This window comes from Benincasa hispida, chromosome 3, assembly GCF_027475165.1.
Source record: "Benincasa hispida cultivar pf3 chromosome 3, pf3_genome.v1.1, whole genome shotgun sequence".
NCBI classification, from domain to species: domain Eukaryota; kingdom Viridiplantae; phylum Streptophyta; class Magnoliopsida; order Cucurbitales; family Cucurbitaceae; genus Benincasa; species Benincasa hispida.
Genome location: NC_143480.1, coordinates 65,471,455 through 65,492,973, shown reverse-complemented (window position 1 = coordinate 65,492,973; position 21,519 = coordinate 65,471,455). Strand labels below are relative to the sequence as shown.

Genomic DNA, 21,519 nt, shown 5'->3' with positions numbered 1-21,519 from the left:
AACACTACAAATTCAGATCATTATATATGAGAAAAACAAATCCCAAATTATAGGAACCATAAATTCATATTTCAAGTGAACATCAACACTATAAATGAATATGCCCTTCACAGTCTGTATTTTTTGTTATTTCTAGAACTGGAAGTAACCCAAATTAAGGGGACAAAAAAAGATGTTAATCAGTACACTAGATATTCTAATGAAATTTCTGCACAATCTTTCAGTCACCAACACTTCAACAAAATTGGTTGCCGATGAAGTAATCTCACTGCACGAGAGTCCTCATGAACTCAGAAAAACCTTGAACTTTGGAAATTTTATTTGAATAATTGCAAGAAATAGTAATGAGAATATGCCGCTTCACCGTGCTCTAGTATAGCATCCGAAAAAGAAAATTACTGCTTAAAGTAGGTGAAACTGGGGGCTTCATTGGAAGAAAGAGACCAATGTGGTGAGAGAGAGATCACTTTTCCAATGACAATTAAAGTAGGTGAAACCAACTCTGTTGCTTTGATTTCATCTACAAGATCCTTTAGTTGGGCAAAAACCTGCACAAACGTAATAGATTCAAGCAAGATCTGCTATAGACAGTAGACACTACCAAAATGAAATGAAAAGACTTAAGTTAAAGCATGCCCTGTCCCTTGATATATAAACGTCTAGCAGCAGATGTTCACTAAAAATTTACCTAGACACAGACAAGAAAATAGACATGAAATATCTTCTAGTTTAAGTTGAGTATATGATTGGAACCCTGCCCAACCTAGGAAAAAAGTTGAAGACAAATGAGAATAATGCTTACAGTTTTTTGTTGGGGTGTTGTCCCTCGTTTCACGGCAGCGGCTGGGGTATCAGGGGGCAAATCATGATGCATCAACTTAAGGGCTAGAGATGGAAGAGTGGATAGATCCTTTCTATTAGAAAGAGTTTGTAATTTTCCTTTCTTCAGCTTTCTATTACTTCTGATCATATAAGAAGTGGAATATTATAACAACTAACAAGAAATATCATGCACGAGATTAAAAGTCTTCAACCTTGAAAGATCTACATAAATTTCAGTAAGATAATAGATGATTGATGCAACATAAATTGCATGTATGCGTTAACCTAAAACTTCAGCAAAGGAATATACCAACCATTAAATATTGCAACAATGAATGTGTAAATAGGGTATAGAATATTCAACACATTTTTAATGTTATGAAGATAGAGGCATGCTTGGACTGAAGGAACTCTTATACAAGAGTACCTCTGAGCGGAAGCGGATCTTTCCAAAAGCATTGTGACAGAATTACCACATTTACATTCAAACAAACAGATATGCATCATACTGTAAAATTATCGACATGCTTTAAGAAAATAACAAACAAGAGAACAAGGAAGCTTACCAGTTGAAGACTCTTTCTTCTCGACAAATTTCGCTCTCTCCATGAACGGAAGCTCTTGCTCTCGCTGGAATGTCAGGCTATCGTTCACCAACACCCGATCGTCTACCACGAATGGACTCCACACGAACAGACAAAGATAGGGATGACACCACCACTTGGAATTCTTAGTATTCTCAGTGTGAGAATCCAAAGAGTGGGCTCTGTTCAGATTTGGTAGAGAGGAGGAGGAAAAAAGATCGTATACAACGATCAAGTAAGTGGAAAAACCTAGCGTCTATCGTATATACAAGATGCTCGATCGTTTAAGTGAAGTACATGATCGTGTAGGAAAAGGTAAGCGATCGTCTATACGATCATTTAGTAAAAGCTCAGCGTTAAGCGATCATTTAGTAGATGGCGCAGGCATGTAAGTGATTGTCTAGTAAACTCGAGCTATCGTATAGTCTCTGATTTACTAAGTGATAGACAGCAAACACCTTTTGTGAGAAATTAACCTTGTTCATTTGTAAAATGAAAACAATTTTCATTTTATTCTTCAGTTACAAAAACCGAATGGAACTTTCCACTAACGCACAGTTATGGAGAAAACGACGGCCAATTATCTCATAATTGTCCAATTAAAAAAATACTAAATTTAATCATATTATATTCATTAACCTATAGTTTAATATCATATATCAACTATAGTGTTTTTTCCTCCACTAGATATAAATCATATCATATCATACCTATCATGCTTCTCAAAATGATTCAGTCAAAATCAAATATCATATTAACTACTGGCTAAGCGATATTAATAGTTTCAAATATTAGAATTCAATCAAATAAAGTAACCCTCCTAACTTTTCAGTCAAATAAAGTAACCTCTTCTAACTTTTCCTTCCTAAGACATAAGGCAAAAATTCCAATTTTAACCACAAAATCCAATTTCATCAATAAAATTATTTTAAAAACTCAATTCCATTCACCAAATTCTCTAAATATTGCTAAACTAATTCAGATAATTCCAATTATTCTTACCCAAGGCGTGATTAGATTCAGACCCACTTCAAAGCCTTAATACCAATGCAACCTAAAAGATAACTCGCCAAAAACAACCTTCAAATCCAATGGACAACAGCTTCAACAGTCTCCTGAACTCGAATCTAAAACCAAAATAATGTAGGTAAAACAAGCTTCAATCCGATCATAATGGTGAGAGAAAGGCAGTAGCGGCGACGGGAAGAAGTCGATGACGATCGGTGGCGAATAGTAACTCGATTTGGGGGCACGACTAAGACCGAAGGTGGGATCTGGCGCGACTGGTGCTGAACGTCGACAGGCGGTGGCCGGAAGACTCGCACGGCTGGGCGTCAGGTCTAGGGCGACAGACGTAAACAACGACAAAGCTTCATCAACGACTGGACTTGAAATGCGAGAGGGGAAGGAGAATCGATCGAGAGGGAGAGGTCGGCGGCGTGGGCTATGTAAAAAAGAATATGAAATTTGTCTTCTATCTTGGCATGCCTTACGAGGAGACCTAATATATATACTAGGGGGTGTTTGGCTCACCAACATGAGTTGAATTGAGTTGGTATAATATACCAACTCATTGTTTGGCCCACAAACTTTAAATATTGGTGGAGTTGAATTGGTATATTTTACCAACTCATCCCAACTCTCCCTTTTTCCCATGTTTTCAATGGCTCCACCCATCGACCACTATCATACTCCAGAAACTAACTCTGGGCTCCAACAACCACATTCGATGACAATTCTGACCACCAACCCCAGGCTATGACAACCACCTCCGATGACAACTTCGACAACTAACTCTGGACTCCGACAACCACTTTCGATGATAATTCCGACGACAAAAATCTGGACTCCGACAACCACTTCCGATGATAGCTCCCGCGACCAACTTCGAGCTCTGACAACCTTCACGCGACCAATTCTGACAACCAATTCTGGCCTCTGACAACCACCTCCAGTGATCCAACTCCAACGACCATCTTCGCGCTACCAACTTCGATGACTAATTGGCTCCAATAACAAACTCCAATGACCAACTCTGACAACAACCTTCATAGGCTCCAACAACCACCTCCGACTATAAACTTTAATAAAAATCACCTTTGAGCGAGCAACTCTGATGGCCAACTCGAGGCTTCGTTAACCACCTTCGACAACAAACTCTGACAACCAACTCTAATACCACCTTTATGCGACTAACTTCGGACTCTGATAGTCTCCTCCGCGTATAATCTTCAGTAAGAATCATATTCGATGATCAACTTTGATGACCACTTTCGCCCGACCAACTCCAAGATTCGAAAACCATCTCTAATGACAAATTTCGACAACCAACTCCAATACACCTTCATGTGACCAACTTCAGGTTCCAACAACCACCTCCGACTACAAGCTTCAGTAAAGATCATCTTCGATAATTAACTTCGACAACCATTTCCGACTATTATAAGACTGATGACTGTTAAAGTATGTTATAGGGTTGTTGATTATATAAAAAATATTATTTTATCTAGATTAAGTGCAATATTTATACGTAATGAATTCACATATCAAACGAGTGTGAAAAATATTTAGATGAAAAGTATGTATGTAGATCAAAAGTATGTAACATATACAAAAAAAAAAACCCATAAAATGATTTTTTTTCCTAGAACATTTTCCACCAAGAATTAATGAAAAATAAATATTTGTTCTCTGATGATCCTCCAAATTTAGAGAAAATGAAAGTGAAATGTGGTGACATTCCATTGGTTGTTACAATGATGGGGTGATTTAATTAAAAAATTCATGACATAGTAAAAATATAGAGCAACAATAGGAAGAAGAAGAAAAAGAAAATGGTGATAATGAAATTCATGGAGAAAAATTAGCTAGAATAAAAAAAAATTTCGCTTTAGTTTCTCGTTTTATTTAACCATATTTCTACAAGAAATGTAATGAGTTAATTAATGTTCATGGTCCAAAAAAAAAAGAAAGAAAGAAAGAAAAGTTTTAAAAATTAAAAGAAAAAAATTGTAATCCATATTTTATTCAAACAAAGATGGGTAGAATTATTGAATAAAAAAGTTTCAAAACAAAAATAGTTATTATAAAATAATATTATTTAGAATTCAAAAAACCAAACCTAAACATATGAACTCAGATCAAATAACTCTGCACCCCAAACGCAGATATATCAATTCCACAGATATATATGAACTCCACGAGCATATGAACTCAAGACATTCTATCTCAACTCAGCTCCCAAACATATGAACTCTAGACATTCTAAATTCTTTTCTTTTCTCTTTTAACCCTAACTCCACGAAATAAAATCCTAGGTAATATATATATATATATATTCCTTTTCCCCCTTCAAACCATAATCTCCGATTCCCAAGACTTTTACTAATCCCTTTAAATCTCTTCCATTATTTCCCTCTAAGTATTTTAAATTGTCTATCATTTAAAATCCGAATTGAATTATTTTAGCATATTAATTCAATTTCTACCTCCAAAGATCTAAATATAATTTCAACCAAATCAAAATAATTAACTTGTAATTACCATAACAAGTTAATTATTTTACCAAAAAAATCTTATAAATAGAAAAATTCTAAGAATATTTACACTTTATAGCATATGAACTCTAGACATTATTCCAGAAGTATAAGTACTTTTAAAACTTTTTGTTGTGTAAATATTTTTAAATGTTTTGTATATTTAAAAAGACCCCTATTTTAAATCTCCAAATTAATTCAATTTTAAATCTCCAAATTTTGGAATAAACCGAAATAATCAAGACAATTAAATTAAAATTATCTGAAATTTTGGGATGTCACATATATAGTCCAATTTTCCATCAAAATGATAAAGCTTAAAATGGAAGGGGTAGTTGCATAAGTGGCATTCAAGTCCAAAATAACAAAATATGTAACACAAAGATAAAATAATTGCATATATAACACAAAAATTGGTAAATAGACTAAAAAACCCACACCCAACCCGCCATTCCGCACGGTTCTTTCTGATTTTCTCAAATTGAAAGCTATCACTGATAATATGTATCAGTTACTATCATTAACAGCTGCTGTTAGTGATTCTTTTCAATTTGAGAAACGTGCTATCAATTGTTATTACTAATAGTTGTTACTAGTTATGCTACTACCAGTAATAGCATTCAATTTGAAAAATGGGTTATTGGTTGCTATTACTAACATGTTTATATCAATGATAGCCAATCAATGGCTATTGCAGATATGTTTTTATCAATGGTAATGTTTTTATTGCTTTTCGTCATTTCAATTTGATATCCTGTTATACTTGTTTGTAAATACTCGGGGTCTTTTGATTAATTTGTTGATAAATATAGTGTATTTATATGTTACTAATGCATACAGGTATAGAATGATATCCTTCTATATTGATATCATAAAGAATATCATTGATAACTACTGTCAATGATATCTTTCTGTTGCTATCAATGTAAAGGATATCACTGATAGTATTTATATATTATGTAGTGTAGTATTTGAGCTCCAAGAGAGATTGTTTGATTATGTATTAGCATGATATGGTAGTATCATTGATATGTTATCAATGATAACTTCTATCCTTGATAGTATCACTTGACAAACTTCCTCCACCAACCTTTCATGAACTTCCAAAATTCCTTTAGGTGCGATTCCCAAAATCCAAACAACCTTTACGAGGGGTTCTTCATTTGGAAGCATTTGCTTCAAAATCCAAAACAACATGTTCAACCATAATCTAATATCCAAATTTAAATGGGAGCAAGTCATGCCTTCACTGTCGTTGGCGAACTACTGCTTGCTCTAGTCAAAGTTCAAGTCTCTTTCTTCCACCGTCCATTCTGTCATTGATTCCTCCGGTCAGGTCACCACTAAACTCCTTAGCAAGCTTCAAGTGGCCTTCTTTTCCTGTCTCCCCCTTCTCTCCACTAAATTTTAGAATCCAAAAATGAGAGATGTCATGAAGATCCAAAAATTAGGGATGATTGTGCGAGTGATGGAGAAATCGATAAAGATTGGATGATGACTGTATAAGGATTTGATTTGCTGCAAATGTGAAAAATCAATTATGAACAAAGCGATGATGATGAAAATGACGATGAAGGAACTGACTGAGAGAAATCGGCGATGATGAAATCAATCTGAGAAATCAAGATGGAAGATTGATGATGAAGAAATCGAGAGTAAGAGAAAAATGTGCTTGAAGATTTGCTTTGTAGCCAAGGGTATAAGAGGAATAATCCTAAAAAATTTAAATTAGGATATTAGAACAATTTGGTTATATTTGCAATATTTTTTTAAATAATACTATATACTTAATAAAATGCCTAAAAGTCTTATCTATCGCAATTACTCAAAATGGAAGGCTAAGTGGGAACCCAAATTTTTTATGGGCCTGACACAGATGATTGGGTTTTAGGTCTATCTATTTGTAAATGGGCTTTCCCAAATAAATTTGGTTAAGAGTCCCATTGCATCTAGGCCTGCCCATTACTTTTCAAGTTGACACATTTTCTACCGTAAAAAGAGAGATTGCAGTAGATGGTTAAGATTGGGAGAACTTTTGAAAGATGTTTATTTTAAAATTAGTAAGGCTGAATTTGATAATCATATAGTTTTTTATTTTCTATTTATGAACATTAAGTCTATAGACGTTTTGAAAGATGTTTACCTCCAAATTTCTTCTTTAGTTATCTACTTTTTATTAATAATTTAAAAAATCAAGTCAAAATTTGAAAACTAAAAAGAGTAGTTTTTAAAATTTGTTTTAGTTTTTGGAATTTGACTAAGAAACATTATATTTAATAAATATGCAAATCATAATAAAAAGATGAAGAGAAAATAAAACTAGATAACTACAGGGATCTTGGAGATCCTGGAATTTTCAATGATAGCATTCTGTTTTCTTTATATCTTTATATTTCAAATGTATGTTTTATAACTTTCAATCTAAATTGATGAATTTGATTGTAGAGAATCTAAAATATTAAAAGATAGGAACAATTTTTTCTTTCTTCTGGTTTATCATCCATATTATTTTTCAAGTAAAATTTTTAAACTTTTAAATTTTTACCTCAATCAAATTCTATTGAATCCACACAGCACTATTATGATAACTCCAATAACTGGATGATAAATCAATCCTAATAAAGTTAAATATATTTACTTGAAAAATGATCAAATGATTAAGAAAAGAAATAAAAATTTTATTATAGGTCAAATTGTAAAAACCATTCTTGAAGTATAGTGGTAGTTACAATTATATCTTTGGACTTTCAATTATAAAAATTGAGCTAGGGATTGAGCCCTAGTCGTCTTCGCGCACGCAGGAGGAAGGAAAGAGAAGCCTAGCCATCTTCGCGCTGCATTACCTCGCGTCCAGCAGTCGCACCATCGTTGAACTCCGACGTTTGTTCCTCTGTCGAAGCTGACGGAGTTGTCCGTCTGCCTCTTTAACATTCCGCCAGACAGACGCGAAGCCAGCCACGTCATCACCAAGACCAAGCATTGTCATCGCTTCTTCCAAACGCCGCCTAGCCCATTTGTCGCCATCTGAAGCCACCGTGTCGTTTCTCTTCTCCGTCCAGTTGCCAATGATCTGCTTTGTCTTGTCGAAATCTTGTTTTCGTTGGGTTTGGATCTGGGACAATGGTGCATAAATAGTCACCTTTAAGACTGAAGGAGAAGAATGGAGCTCGTGTGGCACGACAACCCTTTCGTCTTCTTAAACCGGAGGTTGATTTAGGATTGGTTACTCATTCGAAGGTGAAGGACTTTGGGGTGTCTGATGGTCGTTCTAAGGAGGGTGAAGGGTTTGGTGCGAGGAATGTTGCCGGAGTTGGGATAGGGAGTTTGACGTTCGGTGATCTGGTGGCACTCGAAGGGATGAAGACACCTTTATCCTCTAACCTAGAACCAGAATCGAACCGGGTTAGGGAGAACCAGGGTTTAGGTGAACCGAGTGGGCTGGGTATTGAATCAGGTGGTGGGTAGGGGAGTTTGGGCTCCAGTGGAGATGGGGCCTAGGTTGTGAGGGGCGTGTCTGGGTTGGGCCTAGAAGGAGTTGAGGTGAGTGTTGCTAAGGTGTTGGGGGGTCTACGAGATGGGGGTGGGCCTAATGGGAGTGGGCTATGAGATGGAAGTAGGCTGGAAAAAGTGGAGAAGAGGAAAGGGATAAATGGCTTGGGTGTTATGGTGGGTGGGTCGAGAAGTGTTAGACCGGAGATGGGGGTCGCGGGGGCCTGAAGCTGGTCTGTGAGAAGGTAAATCGGGTTGGGTTTGTGGAGAGTGTTGAGCGTCTGGTTTCTATGAACGAGGGTGAGGTGCTGGGTCAAGCCAATGTCGATTCAACTAGGGTGTGGTTCAAAGACGGACCGGTTAGGTTCAATGGGGGAGTGGTTTGGTTCTGTTGGATCCGGTTCCAGTTTGAAAAGGGAAAATTCATGGGTGACCCTTTTTGGGTCCAAATTGAAGGAAAATTTAGAGTTTACTCCCCCTTTGGTTGAAAATGATAAAGTGATTGTTGAGCCTTGTGAGGAGGTTCTTAATACGGGTGTTTGTTTATGGGGGAAATCTTTGGTGGGTTAGTTTATGGATGCAAAACTCCCGTATTTTGTTATTTTTCGCGAGAATTTGGGGACGCGTAGAGATGTCAACTATTATCTTGTTGGAGAACATATTGATTATTTTTAAATTTCAAAAGGCAGAGTCAAGGGACTGGGTCTTGGAGAATGATCCGTGGCACTTGGGTGACAAGCCCATCTTATTACGACAGTGGTCACCAGGTATTGTTCCTAAAACCTTTGTTTTCGATTATGTTCCTATCTGGATTAAACCGGAGCATGTTCCCTTGGAGCTGTGGATGGATAGGGGTTTAGCAATGTTGGCTAGTGTTGTGGGTAAGGCTGTTTCTTTTGATGTTGCAACTAGAGAGCGACGTCGATTATCGTATGCGAGAGTTTATGTTCAGGTGGATGGTGATTCGTTATTTTCCTCTTCAGTCACTGTTAGAATGCGAGGACGAGAGTTTATTATTCCAGTAGTGTATGAGTGGAAGCCTCGTAAGTGTGCTTGTTGTGGCTCTTTTGGGCATACTAGGGTGATGTGTGAGAAACAAAGTGTGGCAAAAGGTCAGGATTTGAATATTGTGGTGGTTAATGAGGGGTGTTTGGGGGAGAAGGGTGGCCTTGAGAGTGTAAGAAAGGGTCATAAGTTGAGTACTGGTGGGAGGGGAGTTAGCCCAGTGGTTGGGAATAGAAGTGTAGGGTGTGATGGCGAGTTTACTATGGTTAGCCATCATCGACGTGATAGAGGAGGTGTAGGACATAGGAGTGGCAGTGGGTCATTGGGATCGGCGCCGTTGAGAAGCAGAGTAGTTTATGGCTCCCCTAGAAGCAGGGTTTGTTAAGCATGTTGATGATCGTAATCAGTTTGACGTTCTGAGTGATGGGGGAGACTTGTTGGCACTGGTATTAGTGTAGTCTGATCCTGATCCGTTGTTTTTTTTGGATGGGATGTTTGGGAGTTCGGGCAAAAGCCCAGTGGGAGGTGGTAGGTGTGATTTCTCACAAGTTTCATGATTTGGTGTTCCTAAAATGTTAAGGGGTTGAATGACCTTGTCAAGTGTAGAGTGGTGGCAGATTTTCTGTCTTCCTCCTCTATTACTTTCTACTGATTGCTTGAGATGAGGGTTCGTCATGAGAACTTTGGTATGGTGGTGGGTAGGTTTGGTGATGCTTGAAGTTGTGTGAGTAGCTATAGTGTGAGGGGGAGTTGGGAGGACCTGGGTGATGTGGCGGAAGAGTGTCTATGATTTTATTCTGGATGTCAGTTGGGATCAGTTCATTTCTAGTACTTTGGTGGATATTGTATCTAGTGCTAGGGTACACATTGGTGTTGTGTATGCCTCTAATCACGTGACTAATAGGCAAAACTTGTGGACCTAGTTGAAAGATGTATATGCCTCGTGGTAGCTTCTTGGTGTTGTTATGGGTGATTTTAATGCTATTCGTAATAGTTCAGAGGATCTTGGTGGTTGCCCTAGCTTGAGAAATATGGAGGAATTTGATAAGGCGTTGTTGGAGGCGGATCTGGTTGAGATAGGTGTGATAGGTAACTGGTTTACTTGGACTAGTAAAGTTTAGGAGAATGGTATCTTACGCCAGTTGGATTGCTGCTTGACTAATGAGGCGTGGAAGGTGGCTTTTCTGTATTCGGAGGTTAGGGTTCGGTAGTGGGGATTTTTTTATCATAGCCCCCTTATGGTCTCTACAGGGGAGACGAGGTGTAGGCCGCCTCCTATGTTTCATTATTTTACTCATTGGGTGGAGGCAGGTGGTTTTATTGATACTATCAGGTCAGTGTGGAGAAGGCTTGAGGATGTGTCCCCTATGGTTAGCTTTGTGTGAAATTTTAAGGCAGTGAAACGGGTTTTACGTGCCTCGTTTGGTAGGCATATCTCTGTGTTATCTAATGAGGTGCGGGTTGCTAGGCAAGTTATGGAGGCTGCTCAGGTCGAGTTGGAGAGGGATCCTTTCTCAGAGTCGGTGTGTGCAGAGGAAGCTCAGGCCATTGAGGTGTTCTAGTCAATGGCTAACAAGCCACTCATAAAGACCAAATTTTGTTTTGAAAGCCATTTTCCACTCATCTCCCATATGCATTCGAATTTGATGGTAACCACTCTTAAGATCAATTTTTTAAAACAAGTTTGTGCCATGTAATTCATCTAGCATGTCATCTAATCTAAGAATAGGATGTCAATACTTTACCATTATTTTGTTGATGGCTCAACAATCAACACACATCCTCTATGTTCCATCTTTCTTGAGTACTAAAATGACTAGAACCGAACAAGGACTCATGCTTTCTCGAACATAATTTTTATCCATGAGTTTTTCCACTTGCCTTTAATTTCCTTGGCCTCAATTGGATTGGTCCTGTAGGCCACCATATTTGGAAGCGTTGCCCCGGGTATGAAATCAATTTTGTGCTCAATTCCTCTTAAAAGAGGTATACCCGTAGGTGCATCTTCATGTGGAAACATGTCATTAAATTCCTGCAAAAGAGTTTTAAAAGCACTAGGAAAACTATCATTAGAGTTAGGTTCAGTTACTAAATACATTCTTTTGCACATAAATACAAAGTTTGGTGCTTCAAATGAAAACATATTCCTCTCTTCCCCCTTTCTCATAACCAAACTCACACTCTTTCTTTTTTCCCTCAAAATCACTCTTTTTTCTCTCTTGATTGTCACTCACTTTTTGCCCCTCACTTTTTTCTTTTTTTTTGCTCTTCTCCTTTAACTTACTTTCTCCCCTCCTCTCTTGACCCTCAAATTATTTTCTTTTCTTTTCTAATTTCACTTGATCGCATTGTACTTCATATGGAGATAATGGAAGAAAAATAAACTTCTTCCCATTCAAAGTAAATGTGTACTTGTTCAACAAACCATCATATGTGACTTCTCTATTATATTGGCAAGGTCGGCCTAATAACATATCACCCGTATACATAGATAGTACATCGCAAAAAACCTCATCCTTATATCTTCCAAATGTAAAAGAAATAAGAACTTGGGAGTTTACCTTCAATTCTCCTTTGTTTGTTAACCATTGAAGTTTATATGGTTTTGGATGTGGACAAGTAGTGAGTTTGAGTCTTTTTATAAGAAAACTACTTACTACATTTGTGCAACTTCCACTATCAATCACCAAGCTACATGGGGTTCCTTCAATCAAGCACCTTGTATGGAATAAGTTCTCCCTTTGATCTTCAACTTTCTCTTCCTTAATCTGCACATTAAGTACTCGTCTTGCAACTAAGGATATGAAGTTACCTTCTTCAATGTATTCATCATCAACGGCTTCGGATTCGTCCTCAAGTTGGCCACCTTGTTCATCACATTCATCTTCCGAATCAATAATTCCATTTCTTATGACCATGAATTTTTTATTGACACAATCTTTGCTCATGTGCCCAAATCCTTTGCACTTCCAGCATTGAATGGAACTAGAATTCTCTCTTTCCTCCTTTGAAACTTCATTCTTTTTAGTATAGGTGCTCCCAGCTTCCACTCTTTTAAAAGCCACAAATTTTCCTTTTGTTTCACCCCTATTCACAAAACCATCCTTATTCCAAACATTAGAATTTGAAAAGGTATTAGCTTTAAAATTATACCTCTTGGAATGTTCCTTTTCTTCTTTCAATTGTTCTTCAATTTTGATTGCATAATGATACATATCTTCCAAGTATAGTTGTGGATATCTATCAACGATATAAGCAATTTCTCGATTTAAACCTCCAAGTAATCTAGATACGGTGTCTTCTTCTTCTTCTGGAATATTTGCTCTTTCCATCAAAGTTTCCATATCTTGATAATATTCAGCTACACTTTTTGTTCCCTTCCTCAAAACTTGAAATTTTGTTCTCAAATCTCTTTCATAATGTTTTAGAACATTCCTCTTTCTCATAACTTTTTTAAGTTCTTCCCAAGTTTCAATGGGATCCTCCTCTTTCCTCCTTCTCTCAGATTTGAGATGTTGATACCAATTTCCCGCATGGTTAGGAATTCGGCAATGGCAAGTCTCATCTTCTTATTCTCACTAAATGTGTTGTAATCAAACACATGTTCTATCTTTCTTTCCCATTCCAAGTATGACTCCACATCCGACATTCCACAAAATGGTTAAATTTTGAGCTTGACCCACTATCTCTATCTTCATGGATTCTTTCTCCTCGTCTAGGATGCATATTATTTCTTCCTCTTCCTCTCATGTTTCCTCTTCCTCCAATTTGTCTTTCTTGTTTAACTAAGTCAATTACTCTTTCATCTTCTTGTAAGACTCTTTGTTGTTGTGCCCTCCTTTCTTGCCTATCTTCCCTCATCATTTCCATCATGCCTTGAATGGCTTGAAGAATAACCATATTAGTTTCTTGTACTTGTGGTACTCCTTCACCCTGTGACATTTTAAAGTTAGTAATAAAAGGACCTCACCACACTTCTCACCAATTTCACTCAAGAACACTCGTGTTTATCACTCAAGGGTAGGCTTTTGGTACTAGGTCAATGATGTAAGGATTGGCTTATATTTTTGGTGCAATCTCACTAAAAATTTGATAAAAACCAATTCAAAATGATCAACTCTCACAAACTAAGAGTAAAGTAACTAAAGTTAGGCTAAAAAACAAATCTAGAATTTTTTTTTCTTTTTTTTTTTTTTATGAATGACAAGAAACTTTCATGTGCCTTGGATCTTTGATTTCTTTTCTTCTTCTTTTTTTTTTTCTTGTTGACTTTCTTTTTTTTTTTTTTTTTTAGATCCAAGAGCTGATTTGAAAAGTTTTCAAGATAATTTGTAGTATGTCTTGTAGTACAAGATGTAAGCAATTGCTTTAAAGGAAAAAATTGAAATAAAGTAAAGATAACACCTCTAAAGTCGGCCAAGAACAATAAACAAAAGCTCTGATACCAAATGATAAGCGCTTGCGATGCTTGTTGGATGCAAAGCTAGAGGTCCTTCTAGGATCCTTGCAAACACTCACAAAGAAAGCTAACTTAGATCAAACTTAGAATCTATGATGGTCACTCTTAGATCCTAAGACAACTCAATCCAGAGTTAGCTTGATCCAGACTAATCCAATGAATTGATTTAAATATCAATCTAAAGCAAGATTTGAAAGAAAAAGACAACACCAAAGGGTTGAATAAGCACATGCTTTTTACTATCGATAATCTGAGTTTTGGAGAACATTACAAACCATTTTCTAGGCCAAATGGTCGCGGATAGACCAAGAAACTCAAAAGTTATTCAAATACAATTAATTGCAAATTGTAGAAAACTAGAAACTTGAAACTCAATTGCCTACTAAATTATAAGTCAAAATGCAAAACTAGGAATGTAGAAATCTTCAAATTGCCTTAAATATCTCCTCTAGAAGGTGGAAAAGTAGATATGCACGTTTGACAAGGTTTGACATCACATTTCCCCATGCAGTGCACACTTGACAGCATTTTCTTCACAAAATCTGCACACTTTTTTTTACCACCGTGTCATCTTCCAAACTATAAGACTTTTCCGTACCATCTTCATGCCATTCTCTTCTTGACTCATTGAACTAACATTATATAAAACTTTGGTCTCAAAATTATTTGTCGGTTCTTGTGAATTTACTAGTTTTTGAAGATGTAGTTTGAATGCCTCTTGAATTTTCTTTGTCTTGTTTCTTGTAATTGGTCCATTAGGTAAATGCAATGGTTCAATGGTTGAATTCACATCAAGTTCCATATTTTTTTCGGGTGTGGAGTCTGGTGAGGCAGAGGAGCTTGCTGCTTTTATGGGATTCTCTCTTGGTTCGCTGCCTGTTATGTATCTGGGATTAACTTTATTGGCTGGTCGGTTTAGGGTTGTGGACTATACACCTTTGATACAGAGGATTAAAACTCGTATTAGAAGCTGGACGGCTCGGTCCCTCTCTTTTACTGGGAGGTTACAGCTTGTCAAGTCTGTCTTATAGTCCTTTTAGATGTTTTGGTGTAGCATCTTTGTGTTGCCTACGTGTGTAACTTATGAGGTTGATCGTCTGTTGCGTAGTTATTTATGGAAGGGCAGTGCAGAGATTCGGGGTGGTGTGCAGGTGGCGTGGGACGAGGTGTGCTTGCCAAAAGGTGAGGGGGGTTGGGTGTGAAACATGTGGCTTCATGGAATCAAGCTACTATTTTGAAGCTACTCTGGTTTCTTTAATTAAATCGGGCTCATTATGGGTGGCATGGGTGGAGGCGTATGTTTTTGTGTGGGCGGTCTTTATGGACTGTTCGATATAAAGTTGGGAGGTCTTGGTGCTTGAGGGTAATCTTGCATTGTAGGGATAGATTCAAACATCTGGTTCATTTAAGGGTGGGCGATAGAAGGTCATGTTTTGTTTGGTGGGATCCTTGGTTGTCGGGGGGTATGATTATGGATTCATATGGTTCTACGGTGGTCTATGATGTAAAGAGTAGTATGGAGGCGAGGTTGTTGGAGTTTATGGATGGTGAGGGAGGTTGGAGGTGGCCTACAATGTCATGGGAATTGCTTGAGATCTGGGATCTTATTCAGGCAGTGGGGCCTAGGGTGAGGGGGGAGGATTATTGGGTTTGGGTATTGGGTACTAGTGGTTGGTTTTCTATCGCTAGTGCATGGGAGAGTTTGCGCCCTCGTCATCCTAGGGTGTCTTGGGTAGGTATTTTGTGGTCTGGAGATGGTATTCCGCATCATTCCTTCTGTGTGTGGTTAGCTATGAGGGACAGGTTGGGTATGCAGGATTGGTTGAAGAGTTTGGGTGTGTTGTCAAGGAGAGGGGGTGTCTTCTGTGTGGAGGAGGTGTGGAGTCCCAGGATCATCTATTTTTTAGTGTGGGTATGAGAGAGAGGTGTGGTCAAGTGTGTTGCATTAGTTGGGTTCGACTCATCGGGTGGCGAGTTGGGTTATCGAGTTGAGTTGGTTGTATGGAGTGGGGTCAGGCAAGGGAGGTTGGAGGTGGCCTACAGTGTCATGGGAGTTACTTGAGATCTGAAGTCTTATTCAGGCAGTGGGGCCTAGGGTGAGAGGGGAGGATTATTGGGTTTGGGTGTTGGGTGCTAATGGTCAGTTTTCTATTGCTAGTGCGGGGGAAAATTTGCGCCCTCGTCGTCCTAGGGTGTCTTGGGTAGGTCTTTTGTGGTCTGGGGATGGTATTCCATATCACTCCTTCTGTGTGTGGTTAACTATGAGGGACAATTTGGGTACGCGGGATTGGTTGAGGAGTTGGGGTGTGTTGTCAGAGGGGGTGTCTTCTATGTGAGGGAGGTGTAGAGTCGCGGGATCATCTATTTTTTTAGTGTGGGTATGGGAGAGAGGTGTGGTCAGTTGTGTTCGACTCATTGGATGGCAGGTTGGGTTGTCGAGTTGAGTTGGTTATACTGAGCGGGGTCGGGGAAGTGGGTGCATAGTAAGCTATTCCGTGTCTTCTGGTGTACTTCCATCTACTACATTTGGTAGGAGTGTAATCGCCAGTCTCATAGTGGTAGACCGAGGACAGTGTCTGCTCTGTTTCACCTTATGGTCTCTACGGTTCATGCTTGTGTTGCTTCCTGACGGATTGATCTTCTCGGTCTTATCTAGTACGTTTATAGATGTTTTTTTTCCTTTTTTTGTACTTGTCGTTGTTCTTTGTTTGGTTGTTGGCCCCAGGTGGTGGACTTTTGTTTCCTTTTCTTTGTTTTCTCCCAGGTGGATGGTATTGTTTTGGCTTTGTTTCGGTCGAGTCCTGTCTTTATTTGTACTTTGTTGCTTTGATGCCTTAATCTCGAGCTATGGGATCCCCCTTGTTGTTGTATAATAATATCACCTATTCTAGAAAAAAAAAATTGAGCTTACAAACTTATACAAGGTTAAAATTGGAACCTCAAGCTTACATAGTTGAAAAAAATTTAACGATAAAGGATTGACAAGTCATATAGCAAATTTTAAAATTTCTTTAGAAAGAATAGAAAAAAGTTTTCAAAATCTTAAAATAGAAAATTGATTTTTTTAATAAAAATACTATTTACTAAATACCCAAACTACCCATACTTACTCAAATGGATAAAAGCATCGAGTCCCACACTAAACCAAATATATATATTTATTAAATAGTATTTTCGTTAAATAGTATTTTAAGATTATATATACACTTTGTCAAGTCCCACACATGGTAATAGTAGTGGCGGCAGAGCATGCGGTTGACAACTTCGCTCACGGGTGAGGCTTTGTGGACATGAGGAGAGAGAACGAGAAAGAGAGAGTGAATAAGATAGAAAGAAAGATCAATGAGACTTAACAATGCTACCCTTCACAACGACAACTTGAGGATGTTGGCGACAGTCTCAATATGGACGACAGTGTATGGTAGAAAGAGAGATTCAAGGGGCTTAGTAAAGCCGTGAAGGAGATGCAGGCGTGAGGTAGAGAGGGTGAGAGATGGAGGGCATTAAGGAAGATGGATTTAGATGGTTTTTGTGATTTTATTTTATTTTAATAATAATTGCAAACAAGGAAGATTTGATCAATCTCACGCCAATACTCTAAGTGATTTATGTTTTATTAAGAAAAAAACTATTATTTAGATAGCTGAATATTAGGGGTGGACAGTGAAATCGCATAAACCAAACCGAACTGAATTATCAACATAATCGAAAAATTTGGTTCGATGCGGTTAGCTAGAATTCCAAAATCGAAATTAAACGGTTCGGTTCGGTTAAGAGTTCAAAAATCACCTTTTAAACCGAACCAAACCGTTTTAATATATATATATATACACACACTATTAGGGTTAGGGTTTTTAGACTTTTTTTCTCGGTTCTCCTTCTCCCTCGACAGTCGACTTGACCCTCGGTCTCCATCTCCAAACCTTCCTGATTCCACTCGGACACCCCTACATCAACACCTTCTTCTCCCTCGGTTCGACCCTCCATCCTTTGCATCAACACTTCCTAACCTCAACTCTCAAGTCTCTATTTTGATTTTTAATTTTTTGTTTTGATTCCACCCAGCCACCCCTACATCAGCATCTTTTCCGTTTCAAACCCATCGACTGTCGCAGTCTGCACCAGCAACTCAACTTTTCTGGTCTTTAAGTAGGTTTTGTATCTCATTCTCTCGATTTATTTTCTCTTTGTTTTGATTTGGATGTAATTTTTAATTTTTCTTTCTCCGTCGTCTTTGATCTCAATTAGGGCATAAAACCACAATCTTTGTTTGTCAACCGGACATCTTTCCGACTCTGATCTATTTTTCAGGATCATTCCTATCTCTCTCATTTATTTTTTGATCCAAAATTACTCATTTTTATTTGCCATAAGTTCTTTTCCTTGGTGATTCATTTAAATTTCAATTGGTTTGTGACTGATCCAGATTCCTTCATTTATTTTTTGATGGATTTTGACATCTCTTCGATCTATTATTTTAGTTTTGATACTTAGCTTTTGATTGGTTTGTGACTGAGAATCATTCAAATTTCAAATTTCATGTTTGATTCTTAGCTTTTACTTGGTGTTATTCTAATATTCCCTATCCAAATTAAATATCTTTTCAAGTTTCATTCGAATGTTTGTACTTAGCTTTTAGTTGGTGTTTTTCCTCTGTTTCAAATTTCAAATTTTATGTTTGATACTGCTTTTATGGTTTGGTTTGTTTCTATCTAATTTGTTTCATAATAATAAGTTTTTTTCATCTATTTTCCCCTTTTAACTATCTAGAAATTTGTTTGTTAGCCTAAATATTAGTTAGATTTTCATTTGATCATATATGTAAAGAATAGAATAGAAGAGAAAAATGAATTAATTTGATAAAATAAAGAAACATATATGAAGAAAGTTGTATGTGAGGAAAGGGCATGCCTTATAGCTTCTCTAGCTAATGTCACGTCGATCACATGAGTTATGTTGTTTAGTGGTTGGATAAAAGCTCTAGAACAAAATAATTTTGAGTATTACCTAGATTTGATTGCTTTTAGTTTAGGGTTTTGGAATAACTTTAACATCTTGAGAATGACAAGGAAAGCTTAACTAAAGACTAAAGATCTTTATTTTGTTATATGCATTTTATAGGTACCATCACAAATTTTACCTATAACCACCAATGATTCACAATGAGTAAGAGCAACGATTCCAATGATAATGTTATTGAGATGTTTCCACCATTATCAAAAGATCAAAGTGAGGAGACGGTTTCAAAGCCTGCAAATGGAAGAAAGAGGAAAAATTTATCTATGGTATGGGATCACTTTACTAAATGGTATAAATATAGTGATGATGATCCACATTCTAAATATAACTATTGTGGTATGGCGTATGCATGTCATGGTAGAAGGAATGAAAATTCAATTATGAAAATGCATATTGAAAACTACTGTAAAAAAAACCTAATCAGATTAAGAAGTGTAAGTTAGATGTAACACAAAGTGAGTTGGTCTTTAAGAAGAAAGAGAGTATTGGAGATAGTTCACATTCATCCGTTAGTTATAAGATGTTTACTATTGAGAGTGCTCGAAAACTACTTGCTAAGATGATTGTAATTGATGAGTTGCCATTTAAATTCGTAGAGAACCAATGATTTAAGAGGTTTGTGAATAGGACTTTGACGTTAGCAGAACCAAAATTTGTTCTTCCTTCTCGAAAAACAATTGCTAGAGATATTTTTGAAATATATGATAGCATGAAAAAGAAGTTGAAAGACATTTTTGTGAATCAAGGACATAGAGTGTCACTCACAACCGATACGTGGTCATCAATCCAAAATATGATCTTTTTGGTTTTGATTGCACACTTTATTGAAAAAGATTAGAAGTTACATAAGAGAATTCTTAATTTCACTCAAATTGAGAACCATGGAAGGGAGGCGATAGGAAACGAGGTTGAGAAATGTGTAAAATAGTGGGGCATTGAAAGGGTTATGACATTAACAGTTGATAATGCTTCGTCAAACAATACTGTCATTGCTTATCTAAAGGATCGTTTTAAGCATGGGTTGGTGTTAGATAGTGAGTTCTTGCATGTTCGATGTTGTGCACATATATTGAACTTAATTGTATGTGATGGTCTAAAAGATGTTAATGATTTATTAGTTCGAATTGAGATGCCATGAGGTTTGTTAGATCTTCTCCTGCTCGACTTGCTACATTTAAGAAGTGTATCGAAGAGGAGAACATAGATAATAAAAGTATGTTGTGGCTTGATGTTCAAACTAGATGGAATTCTACTTATTTGATGCTTGAGGCAACTGTAAAATTTGAAAAGGCATTTGAGAGGTTAGAAGACTCTGATACAGTCTACATGAATGAGGAGGAAAAATTGACCACCAGGGATTGGGAAATTGCCATAATATTTACCAAATTTTTGTTAGTGTTCTATGAAGTAACTGTTAGGCTTTCAGGGTCTTTGTATGTTACTTCCAATATAGTCTTCCATAAGATTAGTATACTTCAGAATTGCATAAAAAAATATTTAAGTGCAACTGGTCCTAATGATGTACTTTTGCATGAAATGACAATGAAAATGCAAGAAAAGTTTGATAAGTATTGGTGAAAAAAAGATAGAACAAATTTATTCTTGTATGTTGCCTTCATTTTGGACTTTCGTTATAAGATGAAGTTTCTTTCGTATTGCCTAAATCAGTTATTTGATGTTGATGTGGAAAAAGCCGTAGGAAGTAAGGTAGAGGGTGTTTTGAGAGCATTGTTCAATGAATACAATTTTTCACTGTCAGTTGCTATTAAGGGTCAATCTTTATGTACCATTAAAGGTGCTCCATTTAGAACTACAAGTGTTTCAGAGGTATTCCTTTTTTATTTTGAAGATTTGGATGAAGATGAATCGCAAAGTGTGGTTTCAAAAGTTGATATTTACTTACTGGAGCCTCGTGTTAAACGTGAGGATAACTTTGATATCTTAGATTGGTAGAAGGGGAATTCTTCTAGATATAATATTCTTAGCAAAATTGCACGAGATCTTTTAGCAGTTCTGGTATCCACAGTTGCTTCTAAGTCCATATTCAACACTAGTGGGAGAGATTGATCTTTTTCGTACCTCATTATCTCCAACCACAACTGAGGCACTTGTATGTGCACAAAATTGGTTATGTTCAGAACAAATTTGCATTAATTTACGACAATACTTGGAGGAAATTGCAGATGACGAGGAAGGTTCGTATCATTAAAACATATTTATATATTTTTTAACATATTTATTTATATTTATTATGATAACAACTAAGAAGTTTATCAATTTTTTTTCTTAGTCTTCGTAGTGGGTTTGAACGAAGCGGCAAAGGCAAAAAATAAAGAGAAGGAGGGTGATGTGACAAATAATGGGAAGAATGTGAAGGAATATGTGAAAGGCAAACAAACAAATTTGAGAATAATGATTGACAAGTGAACAAATTTGTTTGTATTGATTGGACTTTTGTAATATGTTACTATGTTATTATTAAGTGTTTGACTTGTTATTTGCTTTTATGTGACTTAAAACTTTGAAGGTGGTGATTTGAAATTTCTATATTGTGTACTTTGTAGAACTCTTAAGTTTTTTACTTTTTATTGTAGTCATTTTGATA

The 21,519-nt window shown here is 36.9% G+C and overlaps 1 protein-coding gene and 2 long non-coding RNA genes across 4 annotated transcripts; 2 read left to right on the top strand and 1 right to left on the bottom strand.

Moving 5' to 3' along the window:
* On the bottom strand, positions 1 to 2,100 carry LOC120072641 (uncharacterized). Its single transcript, XR_005480557.2, has 3 exons — positions 1,389 to 2,100; positions 803 to 962; positions 1 to 548 (listed from the first exon to the last, which is right to left on the bottom strand). It is a non-coding gene; the product is annotated as an uncharacterized LOC120072641 (long non-coding RNA).
* Positions 2,101 to 14,671: 12,571 nt separating this feature from the next.
* On the top strand, positions 14,672 to 15,097 carry LOC150037472 (uncharacterized). Its single transcript, XM_090312017.1, has 2 exons — positions 14,672 to 14,913; positions 15,004 to 15,097. The coding sequence occupies exons 1-2, from the start codon at positions 14,672 to 14,674 to the stop codon at positions 15,095 to 15,097; spliced, it is 336 nt and encodes a 111-aa protein (XP_090168143.1).
* A 2,653-nt stretch (positions 15,098 to 17,750) lies between these two features.
* Positions 17,751 to 21,519, top strand: LOC150037471 (uncharacterized). 2 transcript variants are annotated; one of them, XR_016528700.1, is made up of 4 exons: positions 17,751 to 18,044; positions 19,017 to 19,180; positions 20,764 to 21,109; positions 21,205 to 21,519. It is a non-coding gene; the product is annotated as an uncharacterized LOC150037471 (long non-coding RNA). The 2 variants fall into 2 exon arrangements; XR_016528701.1 differs by having other exon boundaries at positions 20,156 to 21,109.

What these genes read in the sequence shown, in the direction of transcription:
- LOC150037472 (XM_090312017.1), top strand. Translation starts at nt 14,672, where the DNA reads ATGGTTGAATTCACATCAAGTTCCATATTTTTTTCGGGTGTGGAGTCT. An exon ending in GGGAGGTTACAGCTTGTCAA is followed by an intron (nt 14,914 to 15,003) that starts GTCTGTCTTATA and finishes TCTGTTGCGTAG; the next exon opens with TTATTTATGGAAGGGCAGTG.